At 43.7% G+C, this 9,072-nt stretch overlaps 1 protein-coding gene across 1 annotated transcript; it reads right to left on the bottom strand.

The window, feature by feature from the left end:
• Window positions 1-149: 149 nt before the first annotated feature.
• On the bottom strand, window positions 150-2,167 carry LOC125408118 (stabilizer of axonemal microtubules 1-like). The gene has a single exon (XM_048446189.1). It carries the CDS (start codon window positions 1,933-1,935, stop codon window positions 508-510), a length of 1,428 nt encoding a protein of 475 aa, XP_048302146.1. The 5' UTR covers window positions 1,936-2,167; the 3' UTR covers window positions 150-507.
• Window positions 2,168-9,072: the final 6,905 nt, after the last annotated feature.

Genomic DNA, 9,072 nt, shown 5'->3' with positions numbered 1-9,072 from the left:
GAAGGAACTAAAAGGCTTAAGGTGTAACTCAGTAGTCAAGTATTTGCGTAGAATGTATAAATGTCTGGTTTTAATTCACACACTATGAAAAATTTTAAAGAATTAAAAAACAAAAATGAATCATCACACTATTTTACTTTTTCCCCAGCATAAATTTTATTATTGACACTTCAAGCTTTTCAAGTGATCAGATTAATAAAAAACACCTAGATGAGAGAAATATTTTCTTGAGACCAGCTTTGATTTCATGAGCATAAAGCAAGGGGCATTGGTGGGGCTAGGGAGGTACAATATAGGAAGGGTTAAGAGGAGTCAATCAGCTGATAATTCCATGTTGTTTTTTTAGGTGATTCTTATTTCTTTCAAATATCCTGAAATTGATAATAAAGTTTGTTGTTTTGTCTACACTGTTGTTTCATTTTGGGGAATTCTTTTGTGTCCAATTAATAATCCTCAATTGTTTGCTTTTAATACACTGTGCAAATTCAATTGCTAAACAACCATTTCTCAATGGCAGGCTCGGACTGCCATCTCTCTCTGGTTAGGACATTCAGCGTCACCAAAGCCAAGATGGTTGCTCTGTTGAGAAGCTGGCCTGTACATCCTGTGCCCGACAGCATCCACCTCCTCAAAGATGTAGCCAGGGGGTTCAGAATATGAAGCTGGGCACCTTTGAATTTCCTTAAGAGTAAAACTGGTAGAATAGGTGGTCTGGCCTTCTACAGGGATGTTTACACGAGGGCCGGACCAGGGAGGCTTGCAGCTTTTGGTATTGACAGGTGTATGGGCCACATAGTGGGCACGATTGGTGGTCATGTAATCCATAGGCTCATCAGGGAATTGCAGCTGGGGAGGAGGTTTGATTGGCTCTCTGCGGACGTTGGCCCAGTGTTTGTAATCCTCTTTGGTGGTGGTGGAGCCTTCAAAGCGGTCGCTCTTCTTTATGTGGTAGACTGGCCGGCAGGACTGGGCAGCAACACCATTAGGGCACTTGAAGTCAGCTTGTGAAGTTGTCAGAAGATCCATCTCCCCTTCAGGAGGGATATAAGGGACAGGCTCTTTGGGGACTATTTGCGGTGTTGGCCAAGCTTGGAATCTATCCCGAAATTCGGTGTTGGTTGCAAAAGGTATGTCTAGCCCAGAGTGCTTGGATACAGGTTTCCAGCTCTTCGCAGGATCCCCCCTCAAACCCTTGTAAGAATCTTTGTGGGTGGTAAGGCCGTCAAAAGGGATTTCACATGGTTTATACTTCTCTGACTCGAACACATACCGTTTCTCCACAGGATGGGCCACATAGGTCGATCTGTAAGTTGTCATATTCTCCAGGGGAGCATTACAGAGCTTTGGCACATTTGGAGGTTTGTAATTCACCGTATCCACCAGATTTTTTATGGGATAATCGTCCTGGTGTGTGGTTCTATGATCGAACCTACAGGACGAAGGACGGTATGTTTGCTGTGGACGAAACGAAGGTCTTCTTTGCTGGTTCCAAGGTAAATAATGGGCTTTGTACGTAGGCATAGTCTCCATTTTGTCAGTACATGGTTGTCTGTTGTCTCGAGGTTTAATGGGGCTCACTCGACTGGCAGGCTGGTAGTTGTAGTGTTGGTTATACGTTGTGAGGAAATCCATTTCATCTTGGCTTGGAGTGAACTTTTCAGGATGGTAGTGTTTCACCGGTACCATGTTGTGACCCCCAAAGTCTCTCTTTGTTGTAGACAGGCCTTCCATTGGTATAGTTGCTTTCTGGTACTCCATCTTGGGTTTGAAGGACTCTCGGGGCATGTAAGATTGATAGTTGGGATACTTCTCGGTGTATTCGGAGAAAAAACATGGTTTCTCTGTCTTCTCATAAATCTTGGTAGCGGGATGTGGGCAATGATGCTTGCCACAGGAGCAAAGGTCGCAGATGCACTTTCTGTTTATGAGTGCCATTCTCCTGATATCACCTCACATCATACCTCCGAGCATGAGCCCCTACAGGGACCCCCAACAGGCCTGGTGGGAGGACTGCCAAGCTTCAAGAGGCTTGGCAGAAAGAGGTATCTTCTTGAAAGAAAACTTAAGCGGCCTGCTGGCACAGTTCGCTTGCCCCGTTTCCTTCCCAAAGTTTCCCTTGCGTGAGCAAGAACCACACTCTGCGGGAACGGCTCCCCTCCGCTGCGCAGGACCTGGCAGCGCAGCCTCTGCTGCGGCCAGGACCAAACAGCTAGAGTGGCTGACCTGGTCCCCCAAAGCCTCCGGAAGCCACGGGGCCCAGACTGGGGGTCCTCTGTGACGTTTCCAAGTCCTGAAGGGATGGCAATGCTGTCACAATGACTTCTTGTGAGGTCAGGAAATTTTCATTACCTCACTGACAGGCCCTTGACAGGGGTTTCCCCGCTTGGCTGTTGGAAGAAAGAGGGAAGATAAGCTGGCTGAATTTGGAGAGCTCCGGAGCTCTCATGTTAGTAAATGCATGATCGCATGTAAAAATTACACGGCCAGCACACTGGGTGGCACTTTCTATCATGCATGCTCCACCTTCTTATGGAAACTCACTCCTTGACTTCCATTTACCTGGCTTTCAATACAGGTTCCAATTCCTTTCGCTTCAGATGTCTGTTGTCTGTTGCAATTCCTTGTATTATTTTTAGCCTGCATTTCACCAATGAACAAAGTTTAGAATTTCCAGTGTGGAGCTAATATGATTAAATGAAAGTTCTGACCCTCAACCATTATTGAACATATCCTTGTATGGGGATCCCCCCAATTCCATAGAATGGTTGATAGTGGCTGACAGCTAGGGAGTTAAAAGTCACTCAAACGTGTGCTCTGTCAGCTTATCCATTGTCCAAAACCAGAAAGCCTGGCGAGAGGGGCCAACACAGCTTGCACCTCCCACAGGTTTGAGTAAGCACCACACCGTTTCAAAGCCTTCCAGGGCCTGCAGCATAGACAGGCTCACTTCCCTTGGGGGAGTTTTAGAGTCACAGGAAGTGAACAGTCAATCCTCATTAATACTTGTTCAACAAAGCCCCCATTATGCTAAGTGCTTATCTGAGGATAGAACAATAAAGAGACACAGAAGAAATTGGGGGTGGGGCATGCGCCCAGCACCATCTTTCCCTCCAGAGGACTCAAAGTCTATACAGTTCGGCTGACTTTAGTTTGGTGAATGAACTAAATGCAGTTCCCCCCCCTCCCCCCCCCCCGGGAACGCTTTAAGAGGGGTGGAAGAGACGCTGAGCGAGCAGCTCAACAAAGGTGTAGCTACAGACAAGACTGAGGGCCTTGGAGGAAATCAATGCGATGCAATAGGTGGTCATGCAAGGTCAGGCCACTAGAAAAGGCATGCATGCGGGGTGACTCCTTTGGTGCCCTGAGGATAAGCAAGCAACAACAGGAAGGGCTCTGGGAAGAGAGCTACAAGTGAAGTATATAGTATACAGCAGTTTCCCAAGAACCTAGTCCATAGCAACCTTAAAGAGAAAGTATGCAAACTATCACTGAAGCCTCTTGACTGATGACAACTTAGATTGCCCAGCAAGGTCAAAGTCCTCGGTTCAATACCGACCACTGTCCTCTCCCCAACTGGCAGAACGGAACATCATTAAAATTCATAAATGAAATGAAGACTTTTATCCCATTGCTGATTTACTAGTGAGTATTAGTCATAAACTGAACTTAATCTTAGAAGGGAGATTGCTACCTAAATATTGTGGTTACAGTTACAAAAGAAGGATATTAGATGTATTTGCATTTGAGTATTTATAAGCAAGAGAACAGAAGACACCCACAAAAAAATTTAATTGAATTAGTTTGGCAGAAAGATTTTGGGTAATTTTTACTCAAGAATTGATCTCAGTGTTAAAATATTCTTTTGAGCGATAAAACCTATTTTTAAACAAATTTATTAATCTTTATTTTATGTGTTTGGGTATTTTGTCTGCATGTATGGTTGTGTAACACATGTGTACAATGCCTATAGAGGCCAGAAGAGGATGTCAGATCCCCTGGAACTGGAGTTAAGGATGGTTTTCAGCCACCATGAGGGTGCTAGGGTTCAGACCAAGGTCCTCTGGAAGAGCAGCCTGTGCTCTCAACTGCTGAGCCATCTCTCCAACTCCACGTAGACACTTTCATGGCTTTAGAACTTTTTCTGTGGTTTGAACTCTGGGTCTCGCACACATTAGGCAAAGCACTCTACCACTGAACCACACACCTAGCCCTCTTTTTGCTTTTAGTTTGAGGCAGATCCTCACTAAGATGTTCTAGCTGCCCTCAAAGTCACTCTGAAGTGTAGGCAGATACTGTAAACCTCGTGCCCAACCCCCCTCCCCAGGTCTCTAGGATCAAAGACCTGCACCTATAAGCTCAACAAGGGAAAAACATTAAAACAAACTTTGGAAATCTTTTCTACGATATCCAAGTGTAATATTCGCCTTAGATTACAATGGTTAGTGCAAGACAGGAAGCCAGTACCTAGCAACTATTTCTTTTAGAAAAAAAAAAGTCCTCCTTAATCTACACAGACACAGACAAAATGTCTGTGCTTCTCCAAGTATTCCCAGAGCCTTCCTCTTTTGCCCTCTCCACATCACTCTGTGTGGATATCCCATACCTGTTAGTGGTGAGCTTCACCGTTTTGGTATGGGAGCTAAGGCTGCTATCACACTCATATTCCCAATCTCTTTTTTTGGGCAGGAGACCAGATTCTCTCTCTGTATCAAAGATGACCTCCAATTCAAAGCAATCCTCCCACTTCATCCCCCCAACTACTGGGATTATAGGTATGCGCCACCGCCCCCATCTTCATAGTGCCGACTTCTTATCCCCCCTTCCTCCTTCCCTCAACTTCCCTCCATCCACACTGGGGCATAAATACTCCAACCTCATAGATATCTTGGTTCAAATTGCATCCAGGCTCGGCAGAAATAAAATCCCTGGTTAGATAAAAGCGGTAAATCCTTCACCCTACTTGTCTAACAGCAAAGAAGGGACCTTCCCTGGCGCAAAACGCAATCTGGAGCATCCCTGTCTTATATTCAGTGTCCATCACTCAATAAAGATCATCAGACATGAACAGAGGCAGAGAAAAGTGGCTAATGATCAAAAAAAAAAAAAAAAAAAAAAAAACAAAGCGAAAGGATTTCCTACATTAGGGTAAATTTGGATCTATCTCAGCAGTTTAAAGTAGGGGGGACATACTGTCAACTCAATAGATATTAAAAATAGGGTTCTGGCCAATAGCCAAACATTAGGTGGAGTTCGGGAATCCTGCAGAGGAGGAGAAGGAAAAAGGTCTGTAGAAGTCAGAGAGGTCAAAGACACCACAGGAAGGTTCACGTGGTCAACCTGGGCTCATAGGTGCTCCCAGAGACTGAACTGACAACCAGGGAGCCTGCATGGGACTGACCTAGGCCCTCTGCATGTATGTGACAGTTGTGTAGCTTGGTCCGCTTGTGGGACTCCTAGCAGTGGGAACAGGGGCTGTCTGTGACTCTTTTACTGGATTTTGGGATCCTACTCCTCATACTGTGTCACTTTTCCCAGCCTTAATACATGGGGAGATGCTTAGTCTTACTGCAACTTGACTTGCCATGTTTTATTGATATTCATGGGAGCCCTGCCCTTTCCTGGATAGAGACAGAAGAGGAGGGAATTGGAGGGTGGGAGAGGGGAGAGGAGAGACTAGACTGTGAGAAGATGTGGAGGAAAGGCTGTGGCCAAGATGTAAAATAAATAGATGAATAAAAAATAAAAATAAATAAAAAAATAGGGGTCTTGGGTACACCTCAGAGTAAAGTATGTACTTGTATGTTTGAGGCTCTGGGTTCAATCCCCAGCATCACCCCACCCTCTGCCCCACTACATACAGTGTAGTTAAAATATGCATCCAATAAAATTCAACAACCACTCATGATAAGTAAACCCTGAGCAAACCAGGACTAGTAGGGAATCCTTGAACCTCATAAAGAAAATCTACTTGAAACCTCAACAAACATTATCTTTGATTAGAATCTATAAGCAGGCCTTTTAAAGAATAAAACAAAGATAAAACTGTTTTATCTTCTGGCATCGCATTTCTCAACACTTCATGAGGGTCCTAGTGCACAGAAGTAAAAAGGAAGTATGGGGATTGCAAAGGGGTAAATAAACGCATATCAAATACATGTGATATGGCTATAAGCCAAATGAGTCTATGGGAGATGTAGCATTCCAATGGTTTGAAAGAAAATGGACCCCCACCCCAAGAGAGTGGCTCTATTAGGAGGTCTAGCCTTGTTGGAGTAGGTGTGGTCTTGATGGAGGAAGTGCGTCACTGTGAAGGCGGGCTTTAAGGTCTCATATATGCTCAAGATACCACCCAGCAGCAGAAACCACTTCCTGTAACCTGCAAGTCAAGATGTATTAACACTCAGTTCCTTCTCCAGCACCATGTCTGCCTGCATGCTGCCATGTCCCACCATGATGATAATGGGCTGAACCCCTGAACTGTAAGCCACCCGGATTAATTAAATGTTTTCTTTCACAAGAGTTGCCATGGCTATGGTGTCTCTTCACAGCAATAGAAACCCTAATTGAGACAAGCATTTAAGAGGCTGGAGAGATGGCTTGGCGGTTAAGAGCACTAGCTGCTATTCCAGAGGATCTGGGTTCAATTTGCAGCACCTACATAGTGGTTGAAAACCATCCTTAACTCCTGTTCCAGGGGATCTCTTGTCCTATTCTGGCCCCCAAGGGTACCAGGCACACATGTGATACACAGGAATACATGCAGGCAAAACACCCATACACATAAATAAATCTAAAAAAATAAATTGTTCAACAAGATGGCTTGGTATAAAATACTAGCAGAACTCAATTCCACATGTACAACTAGCAAATATAGAAAACATGAAAATTTGTAAAGACACCAGTTCTTTTGTTTGTTTGCTTGTTTGCTTGATGGTTTTGAGATGTGGTTTCTCTGCGTAGCTCTGGCTGTCCTGGAACTCACTCTGTAAACCAGGCTGGCCTTGACCTAGAGATCTGCCTGCTTCTGCCACCCAAGTGCTAGGACTAAAGGCTTGTACCACCACTGCCCAGCAAAACACTAGTTTCAATGACAAGATTATAAAATCATAAGACCTAAATCCAATACGAAAAAAGGTTCAGTGCCTCTGTGGACTGGACTTAGTTGTCCAAATCATTAACCATTAATGATACGAGTGATTATCTAAATTTAAATAAAAAATCATCTTTGGTGGTGTATGTCTATAATCCCAGCAGCAACAGGAGGATCAGTTCAAAGCCATCAGCTACATAATGAATATAAGTCCAGGCTAGGCTATATGAGACTTTGTATTTAAACACACACACACACACACACACACACACACACACACAGAGAGATAAACACATGACACATGCATGTGTGTGTTTGTGTGTGTGTGTGTGTGTGTGTGTAGGTCAGAGGACAATTTTGGAGAGTCAGTTCTCTTCTTCCACCATGAGGGTCCCAGGGATTGAATTTGGATTGCCAGGCTTGACAGACAGCAAGACCCTTTACCTGCAGAGGACTTGTCTTTAAAATAAAATACACTTAAATATAAATCAATTAAAAACTGAATAGTAAAGTGTAGTGGTGCATGCCTTTAATCCCAGCACTTGGGAGGCAGAGATAGGCAGATCTATGTGAGCTTGAGGCCAGCCTGGTCTACAGAGTGGGCTCCAGGCCAGCCAGGGCTATGTAGAAAGACCTTTTCAGAATTCATTTCCTTGACATAACACTTTCTATTGGCTAGTGACTACTCACTTCTAAGTGAAGATATAAAAGATGTCTATCGCTGTAGGAAATTCCACTGCCTGGCACTGGACTAGAGGCCATCCCTCTAGCACAGAAGTTTTCAATTAGAATACAACAATTTATGATATTTCTGTTTGGGGGGTGGGTTTGTGTGAAAGCTAGAGGTCAGGTGATAAAAATGAAGCACAGAGAATGGGCTAAGTGTGAAATCCCCCAATGTTATGAAATTGTGTGAAAGACATATATTAGAAGTAAGTTTTTACCACATATTAAATACGCAAATGTTATACCATATGGTGTCTGTATTTGGGAAGGGGAAGAAAGATGTTTAGTGGGGGAAAGACTGATCCAACTTACTAAGAATTCCTAATTTTAGTCTTTACTAAATATGATGGCTTTAGTGAGCACTTCATTGCCAAAAATATATATAAAACTAGAGAAAAATATCGTTATTTCCTTTTTCTCCAAGGATAGAAAGATCTTATGACTTTTATCTTAGAGATAAGAATATATTACTTTTAAAATGCCAACTTTTGCATGTAACTAGTCAAAAAATTGTAAAGGTTTATTTCTTGGTTTTGGGTTTTTATTTTTAGACAGGGCCTCATTATACAGCCCTGACTAGCCTGAAGCTCATTATGTAGACCAGGCTGGGACTAAAGGTGCTCACCATCATACCCTCCCCAAAGTAATTTTTGACCCAAAAATTTGAACGGGTGTAATTGTAGCATGCACATGTTAAAAGTACCTATGTAAATTCTCCTAAGGTACTTGAACTAAGGGTCAGTATAAGTTCCTTTGATTAGTAAAATATGGTTTACATTTTGAGTTAAACACACAACACACACACACACACACACACACACACCAGTGTTGTAAAAATCAGATATAAAAGGTGGTCATGTATCTTATGACTCCACTTTATTTTTTTTTCCACTCTACGGTTTATTGGGTTTAGAACTGGACCAAGTTACACGAATACAAAACAAAGCACACTGTCCCAAAACAGAGTAGGGACTAAGGGCTGAGGATCTGTTACTGGTCTTTGGGGGAGTTCTGAGGGGAAGGGCAGTCAACCTTCCCACTGCAGAGGTGTGGCCACAAGGGTAGAAAGGAGAGGGAGCCACCTGGCTTTGGTCACAAAACTCAGGGCCTGGCACTAAGCCGGGACAGACAGATGGAAGAGAAGCCTCAGAAACCACCCTGCCCAGGAAGCCAGGGACAGTCAGCAATCCCACCGTGGTGGGTTCAGACCTATACTCAGGGGCTGCTATAAAGGAAAGGCAGCAAAGCAAGAGGAA

The sequence above is a fragment of the Myodes glareolus genome, chromosome X (assembly GCF_982192425.1).
Source record: "Myodes glareolus chromosome X, mMyoGla1.1, whole genome shotgun sequence".
Classification (NCBI taxonomy): Eukaryota; Metazoa; Chordata; class Mammalia; order Rodentia; family Cricetidae; genus Myodes; species Myodes glareolus.
This window is presented reverse-complemented; position numbering and strand designations above follow the sequence as displayed.

Bases quoted from the DNA above. Each gene is read 5' to 3' on its own strand.
- LOC125408118 (XM_048446189.1), bottom strand. From the start codon at position 1,935: ATGGCACTCATAAACAGAAAGTGCATCTGCGACCTTTGCTCCTGTGGC.